Source organism: Amphibalanus amphitrite, unplaced genomic scaffold, assembly GCF_019059575.1.
Source record: "Amphibalanus amphitrite isolate SeventyFive unplaced genomic scaffold, NRLGWU_Aamphi_draft 000543F_arrow, whole genome shotgun sequence".
Lineage (NCBI taxonomy): Eukaryota > Metazoa > Arthropoda > Thecostraca > Balanomorpha > Balanidae > Amphibalanus > Amphibalanus amphitrite.
This window is the reverse complement of record NW_024882037.1, coordinates 53,975-73,524: the sequence shown is the minus strand read 5'-3', so window position 1 is coordinate 73,524 and position 19,550 is coordinate 53,975. Positions and strand designations below refer to the sequence as shown.

Below are 19,550 nucleotides of genomic sequence, written 5' to 3'. Positions count from 1 at the left end.
TCCCGCGGTCCGCTCCGTCTGTGGGCCGGCGGCCAGAGACGGGCGGCAGCGGCGGCAGACCACCCCGGCCCCGCGGGGGGCACGGGCCGGCCAGTGCGTGCGATTCGGCAGTGGCGTCGGCGGCCGGCGGCCGGTCCGCCCTAATGACGCCATAACGGCCGTAACGTCCGGCGGCGCGGCGCAGCTCTGCCACCGGCACGGCACGGCACGGCACGGCACGGCACGGCACGGCACGGCACGACACGGCACGGACCGGCTGAGCGGGGCCTGGGAGATACCCGCGGCGCCCAGCAAGCCCAGACCCCGAACAGGGCACCGGCAGCTCCCACTGGGCCAGCAGCACCTACCAAACACAGAGCCCGAACAGGGCACCGGCAGCTCCAACTGGGCCGGCAGCGCCTACTAAACCCAGACCCTTACAGGGCACCGGCAGGTCTCACTGGGCCCAATACCCGGAACAGGACCGCATCAGCACCCACCGAACCTGAGGATCGGAGCTGGGCACTGCATGTACCCATCTTTCTACTGTTCGGTACGGCCGCTTGTCTAGGAGTAACAGCTCATCCTGCCCTACTACGGTTCTCGAAGCCCATATCCAACAATCCAACCAAAAGTTCACAGGCGAAGAGCAACAAACGTTGTAGTGAACATAATTCCTTGATAAATGCACCTCATTAACATAATGCAAATGGAATTCAGACTTCAGCATGTTTAGAACTTGTTCCGAGTGTTCTCGTCTCTAGCACACATTACCTAAGGCCCAGGCTATGGTAAAAGGACAGGATATCTGTCAGGTGGCTAAGCTATCAGGCCGGAACATGTGTCTGGTGCTGTCATTCATCCATAACACGGCAGTTTCATTTTGACATCCAATAAATTCTCAAACAGGTGTAACGTGTACGCCTCAAGTACAAACACTCGCGACACACAGGTGTACCTATGTGACAACCTGTGCGGTGTTGTGAAGTATAAAGACCTGACAATGTCATTTACGAGCAACGGCATCAAGGTCCGATCTTATAAAAAGCGTGCTATAACATTCAGGGCATTTGGTAGCATTTACAGTTATACCAGCGATGGCAAACGTGTATAAGGATCAACGAAACGATTTCTGGGACTACCAATACGATGGACTACCAATACGATGTGTAAAACCGTTTTGCATCTTAAAGTTGCAGCTGAACTTCAGCCAGTGCTGCCATAAAAAGATAAATAAAAAATCACGACTTTTATAGGACTGAGCCCCGCAAATTGGCACCACCTTTTACAATATCACCAGTAGAGCAAAAATCAGTTATAGGTGGTTAAAAAAAAATCAGTTACAGTGGATGAGAGGTAGAGCCTTCAGTTTCATACCGTCTATTGCGATTCAGTCAGTGAGTCAGTTCATGTTCAGCTATTTGACTGTAAGATCTGCAGCATCATGCACAGCCAAGTAACTATTTGCCGAAACACAACCCGTTTTTTTTTTGTTGATTAACACATTCATAGAGAGATGGAGTAGTCTATGATACTATTTAACTATAATGGCGTGCATAAATGGCGGTTGCGCTGAAAATAAGGCTACGAAAAAAAATATTTTCGTGAATATTAGCCCGACTCCCGAAAACACGATTGACGTCGATGCAATAAATATAAAGGAAGGTAAACAATTGAACTGCAAACGAACAACACTGATACTCCAAGTCGTAGGTTAGGTGTGATGAATCAGTACACTGTACGTACTGCCTAAACGATTTTATACGGCACAACCAGCACGATCAGGTATCATCCACGGTGACTATAAATAGTATCATCCCTCAATCGCTTATTTACGAGCACTTCTGTAGAAATGGAATCTAGCTCAAGTATAAAACTAAGCATACATTGACTGGTAGGTATAGTTCCCTATATTCCCCACAAATTTCTCCACGTAACGAAGGCAGAGCTCTGACGGAACGTTCCTAGGCTTCAATAGTGTGACTTTCTCGCGAATAGGCGTGTTCCACCACGGATGGCATTTTACGGGATCCCGCTACTGCAACAACCAGTTTCTGGCGGAATATGTCAAGACTCAACCCTTTTCAGACAAAATAAGCAAACAGGTAAGGGCGCATAATACACCTTTTTACGCCCAATTTAAACGGCAGTGCACATTGTCAGTAATGGTGCGGGCGATTTCGACAGTACGGCAAAGTCTGTCGATGGCGAACTGTCGAAATCGGTTGCACTTATACTGAACTGTGTGCACTATTTCTATATTTGGCCGTAAAAAGGTGTACATGAACAATGCACAGTTAAACAACCGCGCTAGCTGCAAAAAGTGATCCCCAGAAAAAAATCATTGTTCCAAAATTTAACTGGCATAGAGTCTAAATGATCCATTAGGTACACCATTATGCGACATGCAAAGCTACGTCACTCATTTTGGTTATCTGAATCATTTATTCTGGACCACAGCCGAATTACAAATAAGATTTCCCTGAAACCTGTAGTTGTGGCAAAATATGTTGCAATCGTTAACAGTTACATGTAACAAGCAAAGAGGCAGACGAGTTCGAACAAGCATGGGACAGGAAGGAGCTCCTAACAACCATTACAAATAACTGATATCTACATAGAAACAGGTTGATTCGAAACAAATAAAGTGGGCTAAAAGACAAACCACTTGATCACCTCGGGATTGAAATATCTGCAAATACCATATTTCTTTTGCTGAGTTTAGATCATCCAAATTGTCATTATGCGCGACCAGCTAGCGTGCAGCCGTTTTTGCCACTGTGCCAGCCACCGTTTTTGCGCTGTCGGCGGGACGCCTGAGAGAATGGTGTTCAACCAACTCTTTCCAGGGCGCTGAACTCGCTCAACTATAGAAAATGATGACACAGATCTAAGAATGCTTTATGTCCAGAAACTATAAATGTGAAAAATATACTTAACCAGGAGACCTGTGGCAAAAAGTCGGAAATGGAAAAGAAGGGCGCACATTATGCCGGAGGAACTAATAAGCCGAGTGCCGACCGTTTCCATCTGCCCCTCATATTGCGATACAGCCGTGCCTTTGCGCAAACATACAACGCAGAGTAGGTACAGAAATCAACTTTCCAGATGCCTGGCATCGTGACCCAGCCGGTAAGACCGTCAGGGGACCAGCAGCATGTGGGCATACAACAGAGGCTGGCGGCGGACGGGAGGGACACCGGCTGCCAGTCGTGGGGTGCCCCAGCAAAAACTTCGCTGAATGACTAAGTACATTATGGTGATGTCGATGCTAATGATGACGATGAAGATGGATCGGACAGGTTACGTCCATGCCGCTCGCATGAACATTCAGCATCCATTCCTGGAGTTGACGTTTTCACGCCGGCTAGCGGCAAGGGCCACACCTAGAGTCTATCTATAGTGTATAGCGAATGACGTTGGCTGTGAAGAATATTGCAGAGTGGATATTCGACAGTTTGTCAGATTTAGTTCAACAAAAGGGTCGTACGCTAAAAAGGCGTCCCTATTGCCCAAGGAATGCTATCCGAGCAATCGTCCAACGCACAACGGAGACGGACCTAATAAAGGAGCGTGCAAGTTTGAGGACTGTTGGAAGCGGGGGCAACAACGCAACATTGGCGCGGTCGGTAGGACCCCAGGTCGGTAGGTGCTCTCCCCAGCCGATGCCGCCTGTACAAGCCCGGCCACAGGCTAACCCACATGCTGCGGAGGCAGCGTGTCGTTGGAGACGGCACGCAAAGGGACGGTCGCGTCATCCCATGGTACCGCCCAGACGGGGTCCATCTGACCCCAGAAGGCTACCGGAAGATAAGTGACCTGCTCCCACGGGGATACCTTGGAAGCGTTTAGGAGGACGGGACATCACCCCAGCAGCGGCACCACCACCACCACCAGCAGCAGCAGCAGCAGCAGCAGCAGCAGCGTAGCAGCGGTGGTAATGATGGGAGATGTTGTCATGAGTGCTGTGCGGTGGCTGCTCAGCGCGGGGAGAGTGTTGGAGTGATCTGGGGTTGCAGTGTTTTGTTTTGGAAGTTAACCGTTATGTTACTCAGGAGGGTCACCCTGAGGTTGACCCTGAGGTAGGGGCCATTTCTCTAGGGGGGAGGAGTGTGGCGTAGTTTGGTGTCCTACGTAGTCCTACGCCCGACCGCGGGCGTAGGAACCGCGGCGTCCCCGGTTTATGGCGCGGCCCCGAAGGTCAGGGGCGTGGCCCCGAAGGTCAGGGGCGTGGCCCTGCGCGGCCGGCGCTGGGTCGCGGCGGAGCGGGAGGCGGGCAGTGCGTTGGACGCGGTGACCGGAGACGGACCTAATAAAGGAGCGTGCAAGTTTGAGGACTGTTGGAAGCGGGGGCAACAACGCAACAATTTGAACTTTGAATACAGTCGCACAACATTCCAATTTCTAATACATGCCATTTACAGAAGGGGCATTTCTTTATATTATATGGCATCTGTGGGTTACAGTACGCGTCATCCAAACATCCTGAGCGGTTCACAGTATAAAACGAACCACCCAGTTCCACGTGACCTTAGGTGTGATCGGAGGGAATACAGCGCGAGCCACTCGTCGCCACCGTGGCCAGTAGCGCGGCCACCGGCGTCGGGCAGCGTCCCCGGGCGCTGGGCTCAGCACGATTGATGGAGCGGCCGGCGGGACGTCCGAACGCGCCGACACAGCCTTGAGCTCGAGTCAGCGCGCGGCGCGCCAATGTCACGCAGCACGGGAGGGCCAGGAGCGGCCGGTCACGGGCGGCGCCAACCGAGGTCAGGTCACGATAGTAGGCTCCAAGCGGCGGAGATTAGGTCAATATATAGTGGGAATCAAGCAGCGGAGGTCGGGTCACGACAGCGGTCAGGTCAGGTCAGGTCAGGTCAGGTCAGGTCAGGTCAGGTCAGGTCAGCGGTGTTAAAGGCGAGGTTCTGACTGGGGAGCAGAGGTCGCAGATCTGCTAGATGGGCGGGTCAGTTGAAGGGCCGGCTGCTGACGGTTCAGGACACTGTAGGGGACGGCCAACAAGAGTCGACGCGACAGGAGGCAACTGGACAGAGATGGGCGGTACATTGGCCGGCCTGTGTCAGGCGGCAGCCTGCCCTATCCTGTCGGGAACAGACAGAACAGGGTGGGACACGGGGATGCCCGGGACGGGGCGGCCGTTCACATGATATCAACAGTCGGATACGGCGCCGGTGCCAGCCGGTTTCCAGGGAACTGCCGGGAGAGCTGGAAAACCCGGCCGGCACCGGCGCGACTACAGACCCAGACGGCGCGGAGCCGCGCGGCTCCGCTCCCACTCCTCTCGGCGCCGGTCACCACTCGCTCTCGGCCTCTCACCGGCACCGGCACCAGCACCCGCGGCGCGCCGACACACACTGACTGGGCGGCCGGCGCGCGCCGCCGACTGACGCGGCGTCAACACGTGCGCCACTGCCGGCCGCCGGCGGGCCGCCCGCGCCGCCCGCCGCCCGCCGCTCGGCTAACTCGCCTGTGTCGTTTGTAATTATTTGTGGTGAGCCTTAATGGGCCCGCCACATGCAAGCGTCGATGATAATACGGCCTGACAGCAATTACTGAGTATCAATCAAAGCGGCGGCGTTTGCAATGCATTCGCGACAAGCGATGCGTGCGTCGGTGGGGCGTCGGGTTCCCAGCGTGGCGGCGGTGGTGGTGGCATTGCGGCGGTCATGGCAGGAGCAGTGATGGCGGTGATGGGACGATGGTAGTGATGAAAGTGATGGAGGCAGTGGCGGTGGCGGCGGGTCTTTACAGGGACGAGCATCACCATGCAACGGCAGCGGCCCCGCCCAGTCATTGCCTCCATCCTGCCGCGCCGACCGCCGCCCACCGGATACCTGTGATTTAGTGGCCATGACGTCCCCCGGTCGCCGGCGCCGACCCCCGGCGCCCGCACGTTGCAATACACCACCAGCCCATTACCGACCCACAGCGGCCGCGCACAGCCCCCAGGCAGTTTATGGAAAAGTGTGCCGTGCCGAGCGGCATGCAGCGCCGGCCGGCTGCCGGGCGGTGTCCATCAGAGTCCTATTGTGTCCATTAGTGGCGGCCCGAGAGCGCCGGCCGGCCGGGCGGGCCCGGCCCAGCCCGTGAGACGCCGCGCCGAGCCAGTCGGCCCGAACGCCGCCGAGCGCGAGCTGCTGGGTTTTCCCGGCGCGCCGCTGCCACCGCCGCGCGAAACGGGCCGCCCGCGACACCCAGCCCACTTTCCAGCCGGTGGCGACATGTGACAGCGTGGCAGGTGTCACGGTCATGACAGGTGACAGTCACGGCCGCGACAGGTGACATCTCCCGCTGGTCGCCACCTCAGGCCGCGACCGGCCTCCGGCTAGCATCCTAACCTCTCAGGTGGTGACAGCGCAATTAGTGTCGCGGCTGTTACGGTTGACGGTCCTCTCTGCCCGGCGCCTCAGACCGTGGCCGTTCGGCAGGCATCCCCTGGGGTCCGGCCGGCGCCGGCCGGGCCCCTCCCCGCCGCCGCACGGAGCCGGTGCTCTCGGCGGGCCGCCACATCCCGGCACGCCGCTGATAAATGCCCACCGACCATTCACAGACGTATTATTAATATCCCGTCAGTGTGCATCGGATAGAAATGTTGCAAAAAACCGCGGCGCGCAACAGCCCCGGCCGGGCGCCCTATAATTAGCGGTGCTTGTATAGATATGCGTAGATTTGTCACAGCGCAGACGGCGCGGCCACCTTTTCAGGCCGATAATAACGTACAATCGGCAGGAAGGGCAACGGCCGCGGGCGCGCCGGCCGACTCGTTTGTAACTGGCGGCGAGTTCGGCCGGCCGGAGGGACGGGGCGCGGCGCCCGGCCGCCGGCACTGACCGAGGCGACACGGGAGCGGCATCCCAGACGACCGGACACCCGGCGCCCCCTAAATCACACGGCCGACGGCCCAGTGCAGCGGCCTGATTGCACCATACGCGCCGGCCGGCGGTCCCCATTCAGACCCGCCCGGCGACCCCCGTCCTTGGCTGCATGAGAACCGACGAATCACCGCCCGCACAATCTGTCACTCCAGAGTGCATAACGCGACACTAGTCAACTTGGTTACAAGACCACTAATACCGTGCACCAAAACACCGGAACCGTGCGACTATCGGAAACGGCGTGCGAGCAGCGCTATCAGCGTGATTTCATAATGACAGGCCGCGGGCTGCCGGCGCGCCGCTGTATGAAGATACACAGCACCGGCTCCCATCGGCCGCGCCCGACCGATCGCTGCTGCACGGCCACACCCCTGCCACAGCGCGGCGGCTGGGCGAGCGCGCCGGCCTGGTGTTAGCGGCCGACGCTCCGCCGCAGTCTCCGACAGCGTGTGCGCCCTGAGACTGACTGCGTCCTCTGCCCTGGCGCTGAAGGCGGCGGTTCGGCCCTGGGGACAGCGAGCCAGTCAGACTCCGCAGCCATCGACACGAATGGCAAACTATGTGGAGAGCCACCTCTGAGTCTATGCCTCTGAGAGCGTCAGGTGTTGGCTGAAAGAGTAAAAGAAGCCCGGTACGTGACATGCCGTGCCGGTACTCAGGCTGGACAGCGCCACAGCCGGGAAGTCCGAAAGGAGAGGCCCACGATTGTTCACAGTGGAGAGCTGTCAGCCCATCCAGTCAGCCTGCAGAGTGCTGGGTACTGTGTGCGGAAACCTTTAAGACTGCCTCTTTGAGCCGGTAGAGGACAAAACAAATGGCATGTCGAGGGTGAGTTCAATGGAATAGGACCCAGCCAATGCCACTAATGAAGAACGGTTTACGTGACCGCCATTTGTTCAGGACTATGAAGGTCAGCATGAGACTTACTACGGAGATCGACTGATAAAGACAGGATGCGGGGATCCCAATGGATTGAAGATCTGATAGCCGGACTTTTGACTGTGGTGGTCTGCCGAGACGGACACATGGCTGAAATGGATCCCTGCGGTCAGTGTGCCGAGGACTGCCACGGCGTGTGCCACAGTGTGCGACCGTTACGCAACGGCGTGGCGCTCAAACAGCGCGTCGCGGCACCGCGCCTTTCCTGCGACAGCTCGCGTCTTTCACTTTTCAATGTCGCTCACGGGCGACGAGCAGCGTTTATGCAAATGCCCAGCCGGCATAAGGGCAAACAGTGGCTGCGAGTCAACAGAGGCGGCGGGCCGAGTCAACACTCGGCGGCGCAGCTCGTGACCGGCCGGCCGGCCCGGCCGCCCGATCAGCATGCAAATACGCCGGCTCCACGGGCGGACACGTCCCAGGCGGCTGACGCCACGGCGCCGGCCCACGCCGCGGAGACACCGGCGGCGTCCGATCGGGCACCGAGTCAGCGAAACGGAGTCAGAGTCAGCGCCGAGTCAGCGGAGCTGCCGCTATCGGTGTCACGATCGCCATCAGCAGACTGACCGAGGGTGGCGGGGCTAGAACAGACACCCACGCTGTCCACTGCCATCGTCAGGGAACGTGACCAATGACCATCGCCCTGTCACCGAACGGGCGGCAATCCCTGGCTGTGAGACCCCCGCCTTCACAAACTCCACACTGACCGCCGAGGGAGGAAATACCACCGGGAAATACGCACGACATTCACAGAAACCGATGGGAGAATGGCACCTCACCCAACGTCAGCAATAAGAAGTACACCAACAGCCGCGCGGCGTTCAATTAGCATATTTCACACTTTCCCAGTTTACGGTCGGGACGGGCGGTTGTCGCGCCGCTCGGGGCCCACGGCGCCGCCGCAGTATGGACCGATTAGTGGTCGTAACGTGCCGCTAGTAGACAGTAACGAGGCGACCGCCCGGCACGCCCGCTTGTCGTAGGTAAGCGGCCGGCCGGCGCGGCGGCGCACTTCGCACACTCGGCAGACGCACGGCCGACGCCCTCCCCACGCAGCGCAGCCACTAACGGATTCTAATTGGTCAAATAATAGCGCGGAGGCTGAAACATGAACAGATAAATTCAGCAGCACGGAGCGCCTCGTTTAATCCTGATAACCTGTGCCGCTCGCTCGGAAGACCGCGCAAGACGGGCGCCGGGAAATCCCGCCGGAGCGCTTCTATCGCATGTGAAGTACTGGCAGCCTTCCCACCGCTGACCACACCTCCTCACGGGCGCCCAGGTGCACTGGGAATGTCTTACCGTACTGAGGGACTGACCGGCCGTCACGGCACTCGTCGCCCGACCGTCCCCGACTTACCTCGGATACAAGTTGGGTCCTCTCGGGGTCGCCGCGGCGGTGACTTCAGCCGCAGCGGGCGGTAGACGGGCGCGATCACAGAGGTGTGCATGCCGAGGCGAGGGCAAACATGCAGCCCAGCGTTACTTAGTTAGTGCCGCGGCGATGAGAAGAGGCGGCGCCACGATAGATTGGCTTAGATAGATCACATGCTCGCGCGATTGAGTGCACCAGCCAGACCAGACTAGCCCGACCAGAGCAGACCAGCAGACCACGCCAGACCACACGGACAGACAGACTGGGGCAGACCGGACGGCAGTCTGCCGGGACGCCGTGCAGGCCCGGCGACCGCCGCTGTTTGGCAGCCGGGGACTGATTGTTTGTGTCCACACTGCCGGCGGCAGCGGCAGTGGCCAAACGGCGCCGCGGTACACTGAGCCGCTCCCAGCCCCGACTGAGCTGCCGACACTGCAGAGTGGGCTCCCAGGGGCAGCAGCGGCAATAGACCCCCTGTTACCCCAACCACCTCACTATCTCGCCCGGGGACTGCCGTCGGGGGCTGCCGCCAGTAGACAGTGCACACGGCACACCGTCCACAGCGAGTCCCAGTGACACGGCACTTCCTCTCCCTCAAGGGAGGGCGTGGCACAGAGGTGTTGTTACGCCGGTCTCCCGACTGTTCCTACAGGACGGAGGGCTCGGACCCTGCATAACGCCATTCGAGTCCGCAGGCGATTGCCAGACGAGCCTCAAACCGAACCAATGCAGTGCAGCGCGGCCACGGAGCCGGACAAAGAACCGACCGGCTTTCCCTGCCATGGACGACGGCCCTGTCTTTGTGCCACATCATCCCGTGATCGGGTCCGGCGCACGTCTCTGCGACTCTCCCTGGCCAGCGATGCCAGTAATTACTCTCCGTGAGGCCGGCGCTCTGAAAGGCTTCCTGACCGCCCGGCGGGTGCTCCAGTCTGCCAGAGATGACACCCACTCTGCTCCCCTCGGCTCGGCGCTAATTTCTGCCCCGTCACCGAGCGGGATGATCCGCCGCCTGACAGGCTCCTCCCCTGGTCCCTCCCGTTTCCTGTTCTCCAGCCGGTCTCCCAGCTCCCTCCACTTCCCTGCTGTTCCCAATTCCCAGCACCCTGCCCGTTTCCCACTCAGTTCGAGACTCCCATGCTGTCCCAAATACTCTCCCAGTTCACACGATCTTCCAGAGCCCGCTGCTTGCTCTAGGATGTGCCGTTTGACCCCGGAGCCCCACCATCTTTGGGTTCGGTCCGCCCCAGGCGGTCGTGCCGGTGGGTCTGTCGCCGGTGGCTGGTCTGACGGTTGGCCTGGTCTGGCGGGAGGTCTGTCACCGGCTGCCTGGTCTGGCCGGCGGTGTCCGGCCTTCTCTCCGACGCCGCTCTGTCGGCAGAACTCACCTGAACCAGCTCTGGACGCCGCCGGACCGTCTCAATCATCTCATCGAGCAGCGCCAGCTCGGCGTCACCGGGCTCCTCGGACTCGGCCGAGCTGCCCTGACCCGAGTCGTCCCCGGACACGTGCCGCACCTGGCGACACAGGGCAGGTCAGGTCAGCTCAGGTCAGGTTCGTTATCTCAATCCATATGTCAAGTCAACACTCACAACTAAAGCAGCTCGCAAGCCAACTTATCTCCAAGCCCAACCTAAAACTGTCTGGGTAAAACTGGGTCTATCTGACTACATCGCCGCACTGCCGCCTTGTCACCACAGAGAGCCTCAGGGCCCGTCCGCCGTCCATTTCCCTGCAGCTCGGCCGTCGCTGGTCGCGCTCGGACACTCACGCTGCCGCCGCACCGGCCGGCACGCATTCCGTTCATTGATTCGCGGCCAGCGAATGGACCGCGCAGTGATGGCCAGTAGCATTACAGGCAGAATAACAGGCAAGTCACCGGCAGCCGGCGAGCGCCAAGTCGGCTGTCGTCGGGTCGTGCCGGCGGGCAGGGAGGGACGGGTGTGAGACCCGGCCCGCTGCTGCCCAGTCAACTGCTCCGCGACTGAGAGGAAGCAAACGAAAACGGAGCTAGGATGACACCACACTGAATCTCTCGCACTGAGCCTTCCCAGTGCAGACTGCCGCCTCAGCGGGTGGAAGGAGCGGAGCACCGTTCTCGGCGTCCCAGGTCACCCGTACCCGGATCTGGGAACATCTCACCTTCTCTGGCACGTCGCTGATCTCACTGGCTGGCCGCCGGTCCGCCGACAGGGACGCTGAGCCGTCCCCTTCCTCCTCCCCTTCCTCCGAACGGGAAAACAGTTCTCCTGCGAACAGCAAAAAGCCATGTTACCAACGGTACACACCTCCATACACACATCCACGCATACATAAAGTAACAGGCAGACAGATAAGCGAGGACTGTTGCCAGGCCTCCTTCCCAGTGATCTAGCGTCGGGCGCAGGGGGCCAGTCATCGGGTTCCGTCGGTCCGGCGGACCAGCAGGGCGGAAGGGTGGCACGCGCCGCCACCGGAGGCCCGCCACTGACCGGCCAGTCATCGTCGGGCCACCGTACACGCCGCGCCCGCCGGCCGCTCGTTCTGTTAATTCATCTGCACCCCTCAAAACGCCGTATCACGGGCGTAGTAAACAAAACCACGTCGCCACGAAATATGAGACACGGTAAGGTCAAGGCAGGCCGGCGGTGAGTCGGAGGATGGCGGCCGTTTCGCCGGTCATGCCGCTGGCGGCCGGTGCTGTACGGGCCGGCCGGACGGGGGAACGTACGCCGTAATGACACGCCGTAATACCACGAGGAGGCCGCGTGAGGCGCGTGGCGGCATACATTCATGACAGCTACAACCTGTATTCGAGAGAACTGACACGCAGAACGGCGTAACACGCGTGGGGATGACACATTTCCACCGCCCACCCAGGCGGGTCGGAAGCGGGGCGGAGCGGGGCGGGGCGGGGCGACATAATGCACGTGTAACCCGCACACAGGTGTCTCGGCGGGGCGCCGATTGAATGCCGTCGCTCAGCGCCGCGCCACGGACGGGGCCCGCAGCCGACAGCTCGTTCGGCGAAGACGAGCCGAGCCGGGCCACTGTCGCTAACGACACGAGGCGGCACGGCAGACCATAAGCCGGTGGCGGGTACAAAAACGAGGCCCCGGCGCGGCCCACATCTGGCCGCGGGGACGGAGAGCCGCCGTCGGCTGCAGCGCTCCACGGCGGCCACAGGTGCGACCCACAGCCGCGGCCGGGCGGAGCGCGCCGGCGGCCGGCCCCCATCGGCACTACAGACCGCCGAACAGGCCCGCGGCTCAGATTGTGTGCCGGCAGACACAGCCGGCGCCGCCCGCGTACAGGTGCCGCAAGAGCGCCGCACAGATGCACTACAATGGGCGAGGACTGTCACCGCGCGACCGGCCCTATTGTCTCCTAGTAATGAGTCAGAACAGCGATAAAACACGCACCAAAGAAACACGGCGGCAAATACTGCCGTCGGGAGGAAAAAAGCCGTAAGTCGCATTTTTATCGATTTTTCGTTTTTGATATCGTTGGAAAGCTCCTTTCATGATGCGTTTAATGGTACTGCTCAAACGTGTGTACACTCAAAAATGAAAATATTATATATAATATAAAAATTCAAAAACGGATTTGTTACACCAGGGATAGCAAAACACGCAGGAAGAAAGCCGTATCCTTAAATTCGGCAGATACGGCATTTATACAAAATTTCAAACAAAGAATGTGGAACTGAAAAGTCAGGAAGAAAGCCGTATCTTGTAGATACGGCTTTTATTTGATGGTGGCCTGTGAAATATGAGCCGAATCGTTGGTCCAGGCAGTTTGGAAGAAAGCCGTATCTACTCATTTAGCATGGCTTCGGCATATCCTGGACGGAACAGTTGAACATTTACACAAAAATGCTACGTGATCGTAGCAATATGTGACCTTTTATAGGGGAATTTTAATTGAAATAAAATAGGGAGTGAACTTGAGAAGTTTGAAGCCAACAGAACTTTGCCAGCTCGGTGGTGTCAGCAGGGTGCCGGGCATTCAGTATTTTGATGTGCTAACCAGCCGGGAGCGCCAGTAGGTATAATCCGACCGTTCTTTTCCCAACTTCGTTTAAAATTCCAATAAAAAATACCCGACCTAGCCTCCCCCATGATTAATTTGGCCTCCCTGTCCCCACCCCACCCCACAACCAAAATAGCATCATGTTAAGTTCGACCCGGTAATCATCATAGACAATAGACATGCAGCTCGTACTCGTAGCCGGCACGCTTAGTACGACGACCTACAATCTTTGTCGTAAAACCGTTGAAGATATAGTTGAATACCGTGAAAGGTCGATTGCTATTGCCAACCTCGTCACATTCATTGTGATAATTGTGACCACGCCCATGCATCTTTGGGACCGTCATCCCCTGTCACTTCCATTCCTGGTCAATGACTTTACCGTCTTCTTTCCGTCTCCCTCATACCCATGATGTTCAATCATATTGGAAATTTAGGCTATCTTGTAGCACCCACACAAGCCCAACATTGTCATATTCTACGGGCAGCTGCCCAGAGCCTACCAGCACAGCTGTGGCCGGTGGAGGATGCAGCAAGGCGTACTGAATAGCCCTCTGCTCTGTTGCAGTAGGCGCTATAATCAGAGCCCTGTGAATACGAGTGCACATTGGGGGGCCTTTTGAGGGTGCGCCCTCTAAAGGGCGTTCCCGCAGACGTGTGGAGCTTTCAGCAGTCTAGCGATCTCCGACAATGAGGCGGCATTTGCTTACACCCTCAGCCGCGGCACAGTGCTGTCGCCCTAGATGTTTCGCAAGGCTTTGTAGATGCAGTTTCTTTACGGGAATTCCTGAAGTTCTTACACCATCCTCTATTTTGGTTCAGGAGCCGGGCGGTTCCGTGCTTGTAGCTGCGCACCACGTGACTTAACAGCGTCCCTTTTCCGGGAACCTTGTGTCCAGCTAATCAGCAACATTCCCACTAATCGTCTCTTGCCCCTTTGAAGTGCTTTTAGGTCTGCAGATCGACGATGGGAAACTACACTATCTCGGTTCTCTCGACATTGTCGCCGTGGCTCCGGCGTAGCGGCAGACCAGCACACTCATCTCTCCGAATATATCGGTGGCTCAGAATTAACTCTGGAGTCCAGTGTAATCGAAAATTGAAGCACCGTACAAAGACAGCATTCGTGATTCCCCTTGTCGGTTGCAGGCACGTAGCCAGGATTTTGCTCAGGGAGGGGCCACAGGTCGCGGCCTAGTGTCGTGCCCCTCCAGAAAAGGAAAACTCCTCGGATTTGGCCCACTATCTTTTGGGGTGTGGTGCAGCTGTGGTTATTTTTTTTTAAGTTTTATTTTATTTTTCGCCTTTAGAGGGGACATGGCCCCTGTGCCCCCCCCCCCCCCCGCCTTGGCTACGTCCCTGGTCGGTTGGTCAAGCTGTCTTTTGATGGCACCCTGCGCAATCAGAATCCAAGAGCCTAAAGTTACGACAATAATGCGATTATGCATGGATGATGTAGTTTAAAATGGGTATCATGTTTGTTTTTGTATTGAACGTTCAATTAAATATCCATACTTGAGAGCTGAAGCAGTGGGACGGAACCAGCAGCGGAACTGCTTTAGTACTTTTATGAACCAATATGCAGCGTCAATACCATGCACCGATGATACTGCTTTTTGACGACAATATGATTAAACAAAAATGGCGATACGGCTTTATTCCCGATCGGTTAACCAATGTATCAGACATACGGCTTTTTCATGACAGTATTGTTCAGGTGTCTCGTACGATGCGGCTTTCTTCCACGATACGGCTTTTTTCGCGAAAGAAAGATTCCGCAAACTCGGGGTTGAATTGGAAGCAAAAAAGTTTTTCGCCTTTTGCTTTTAGGTTAAAATAATTTCCCTTTTATAACCACTTTCATTGGATGTAAAATTTCTTTCCGATCACTGCAGTATGTTTTGTTTCGTTATTGAGCAAAGTTAACGAATTTTATAACAAAAAACGCGTTTTTGCCTCTCCTGAACAATTTTCAATTCGAAAAAGTGCCCCAGATACGGCTTTTTTCCTCCCGACGGCAGAATAATGTAAAAAGCACAACTGTTGACGGGGATGCTACACCTATACGCGTCATTACCTTATCAAGCACGACAGAACATCAGCTGATTCAATCAGACATGTTCTCCGTTGATGTACAAGAACAGTTATGAACTTCTCATTAACCAATACCGAAAAAAGTAAAACAAAGAAGTCCCAAGAAACATTTCCTGAAAATCAGACAACCCCGAGCCCATTGACAGCAAAGCATCTGCTAGCATTCTGCTCGTTCAAATCGCCCCCACATCTTGCTCGTATCAGCCCAAGTGCCGGTCAGAAGACAAATGGCAAATGATGCGAGACTCTAGGCAAAGGACAAATACTCTCAACGCCGTACGTCCTACACATACATGTGATCGATAAAAACGGCTTCCAAGTGATCAATAAAAACGGCTTCCAAGTTTCATATAGGTACTCGAATTAAAGCAACTGATCTAAGTCACATTCCAAACATAATACACAAATCACAATATCCTTCTGAGCCTGGCAGCGGGAATAGCCTCACGAAAGGATTGATTGTTTCGTCCAATGGAGAACGCTCCAGAGTCACTCCCCTGCTCTGCTGCAACCCTCTGCTCTGGATAACAGGCCCCACTCGGCAGCAGCTGGTCCGACCACCTCCTCCAGCGCGGCTGGCCGGGAGTCCCTCGCCTCCTCCCTCCCCTTCCACCCGGGCGGCGTCACCTGGCCACCTGAGCAGCCGACACGGCCGGGAAGTGGCGGTGAGGTCGAGAGGCGCCGGCGGCCAGGGTCGCCGGCGCGGCGCCCACTCCCGGCCGACGCTCGAGTGGCCGGAACGGGGCCGGCCCGGTGGCCGGCGGCGGCGCGGCCGGTCACGACGCCGGCGCGGCTAGCGGTGCGGCCCGATTGCAGCGGCGCCGGCTGACGGCGCTGCATTGTCCGCCCGTCACCGGGCCAGAAACCAATCTGCCGCGGCGCGGCCGTGCGCAGCCGGAGGCGCCGCGCCGACCTCCCGGGGAGGAACGCTCGCCAAAGATGGCGACAGAACACCGGCCGGCGTTCAGCGTTTGGTGAAGAGTGGACCACGGAGCACTCGCCTCGCCTTACTCAACAGTGTTCCACTGATATGCAACAAGTCTGTGATTCACACAGCTGCGCTCGAACGTTCTCCAACATCAGCACGAGTCAGCTGCCGGGGTGAAACCGTCACCACTAGAACGGAACAGCTAATCGCATTCCTGTCAGTGTCGCATTCAGCGGCGCGGCTCCAATCGGGGCGAGTTGGAGGGCGGCGCGCCGCGTCGGCCGCGGACGGCAGCTGGCTGACAGCAGCGCCGGCCGCCGGACGCCGATTGCAGCCAATCTGCGTGCCGCCGCGGCCGGCACCACAATCAGCCGGCCAGGGGCGGCGCTCGTTACCGACCGACGCGCCGGCATGTGGACAGATAATATCTGTCAGCGGACCGGCGAGTGGCTTCATTGGCGGCCCGGACAGGTCAGGTCACCGCCCAGCCGGCCGGCCCGCCGGTCCGCTCTCCTCTCCGGCCGGCCAAACATGGCTCCCGGTCGCCGACACCGCCCCACTAACGGACCTAGCTCAGTACAGCGAGTCCCAGGCACGTCTCAAACCATCACCGCGCACCCTTAGCCACACGGCTCACGAGCTGACGGCGCACGAACACCTCCGCACTCCGCAGTCTACCTGAGCGGGGGCGGAGCAGGCGGAGACAGCGCCTCTCGACCTCCAGCGCCACCAAGGACTCTTTTTGTGCAGCAGGATGGCGGCTAATCACCTCGGGCACCAGCTTCACTCGAGTGTCGCCGGCGCCAGCGGACGTGTCGCCCCCCGAAAACGCAGCTCTGCTTCCGCCCTGTGTTGGCGGCGGGTCCGCAGCTGTACGCGTCCCAGCGTCATCACCATCCGGCCGCTCCCAGCAGCAGCCAATGGCCGATTTTTGACAGCCCTTATAAATGACGTTTAATCTTCATCGGGGCACGGCTGAGCGGCGGCAGCCGGGCGGCGACGGCCGGCCCGTTCTGTAATCGGGCGCTCTGTAGGGGACGCCGCCAGGGTCAGACGCGCCCGCCGCTCTTTGTGCCGACCTGCCGGAGCGCCGCGCACCGCCTAAGACAATGCGGCCCGGTAACAAATGGCCAGCAGCGCGCCGAGAGCGCCGTGGGACGCCGCGGTGCCGCACCAGCAGCACGGAACGAATGGAAGGCGAAGAGCGCCTCTCGCACGGGGCGAGGAAGCGGCGGCGATGGCGGCAGCATGGCTCGCTGGTCAGACACAGGGGGACAGGCGCCGCCCGCCGCGCGGCCGTCACAGCCGGCACCGGGTCGCTGTCGGACGGCCGCGGTCCGTCACAGAACACCTTGCAGCGGCAGCGGCCGGCGCCGCAGACAGTCCATCTCTGTCCGGCAGACACAGAAGGCTGCTGCTGCGTCACCTGCACGCACTTAGAAACTCGTGATTTGCCACTCTGAAACAGAGAAACAAACGGCCGGCCGTTACCAGAATCTCATCACCGTTATGAGGTGTTGGCAAGATTTCCGGATCATATGGAAGAGCACGGCTGGCTAATGAAGAAAGCGGCATATGAGTTTTTTCCACTAAAACATCCAAAAAGGAACCTCACGCATCCAATGCGCCATAAAGTACAGACCATAGGCGAATGTGAGAGTCAATTACAAACGCAGTCATAAACAAGACGTGAACAACCAGCAAACGTTCCCTACCGTCCGACAAAACTGTGCCCAGCCATCGACACCGTAACGAACAGCGACTCCACTACTCGGATTTGGGAGCTCCCCCTACAGGGTGGAAAGTAATTACGCGAACATACTTTTTCGTCTTCTAGTAATGAAAAAAAACGGCGGTGACATAAACAATATATGTTTTACTTTATCCTTATCTAGTTGCGATGCATTGACATAGGCGTTCCGGCATGATTTACATCAGCATGTGAAGATCTGTTGGCCAAAGCTCAGCCCACACCTTATGGAGCTGTCCAGTGAGGTAATCGGTATTGGTGGCTCCTTGCAGCTTTTAGACGGTCTCCTGAGGAGTCATCTGGAGATTTTTAATCGAATTGAGGCCCAGGCGTTTCCCAGATCAGCTTTTGTATGTCCTGAAGAAAAACAGGTTCTCACAGCACCAGTATTGCGTTTTGTTGGCCGTGAAAGTAAGGATTTCACCAATCACGAAGAGCGGTTTCTTTGCGTCAGGCACAAAAGTGCGCTCATTCATTTTGCCCCTTTCGTTGCACGGTGGATTAGACAGAGACACTTGTCTTGGAGGATGTTCCACCGGTTGTATACTTTATTTTTAGTGACCTTTTTTAGCGCTACACGCAATTTTGACACCACCCGGGGGCTCGTGACCCACTGATGTGTTCCTTTGCCGGATGTTTGAAGGTTGGGACGGACGGGACATAGGACGCAACAGCAGCCCTCAGAGCAGTTGTTCTGCAGGTTTGACGGATGAAACAGTTTCACAGATGTCTCACCCAACCACAAATCCAGCTGCCTGTCCTCCTCTGTCCATCTTTGATTGTCTTTGAAAAGCTTTAATAAACAATTCTGCTGTTAATTCGTGAATTTTGGTCATCCCGAGGGTTTGTAAGACTTAATTTTCGAATTTTTGCGTATTAATGTGCGAATCGGGATATCCTAGATCGGGTACTGGCCAGAGTAAGCTATTTTGCCAGTTTTCGGGTCGACTGGCGTCGTTTTGTCGCCGACATGGTGACCACCCGCCCGGCGACAGAATTCGCCGAGGGGTTGCTGCCGCGGACGGCTTTGCTTTTTAAGTCCTCTCGAGTGTTATTATGTTTTAAAAAAACGTATAATTGTGCAATGCTGGTGCTGAGACCATTACGAATCCCTTCTCCGCCAGTCCAGCGAAAATAATCACAAACGCTTTCCCTGGCAGCTCCAAATTGGTCTCTTTGCCCATTTCGGTCTTGTGCAGCGTATGGTGTCTGCACCATTTTAAGTCGAGAGGTGTTTAAGACCTTCCAGGTCATTGTTCAAAGTTAGGTCACTTTTGGTAGTGATGAGGCGACAACAAACACGACCAATTATGTTCCATGACAGCCCGTACTCATAAAAATGCTCCACTGACGGTCAAAATGGTAGGAAAATACATGTTCGCGTAATTACTTTCCACCCTGTATGTGTCTGATAGTGGGCGAACGCCATGTCAGTAGCGGTCTGTCGACGGATATACCGCTACGGCAGTCCTCCACTCCAACCGCCCGGTCACCAGATGGGCTGAGCAGACTGGCAGCGTGACAGGTCGAATCGGAGAGATCCCTGGCAGCGGGATAAACATCTCCAAATACCCTTCAGCG

General features: G+C 57.2%; 1 protein-coding gene across 1 annotated transcript in view; it reads right to left on the bottom strand.

Annotated features, from left to right (window-relative positions):
* Window positions 1-19,550, bottom strand: part of LOC122393598 (endoplasmic reticulum membrane sensor NFE2L1-like) — an 85,192-nt gene that overhangs the window by 39,729 nt on the left and 25,913 nt on the right. The window contains exons 5-6 of the mRNA XM_043389787.1: window positions 11,329-11,435; window positions 10,575-10,703 (exon numbers count right to left, since the gene is read on the bottom strand). Of these exons, the coding sequence (XP_043245722.1) occupies window positions 10,575-10,703; window positions 11,329-11,435 (236 nt within the window). The remainder of the gene's footprint in view (window positions 1-10,574; window positions 10,704-11,328; window positions 11,436-19,550) is intronic.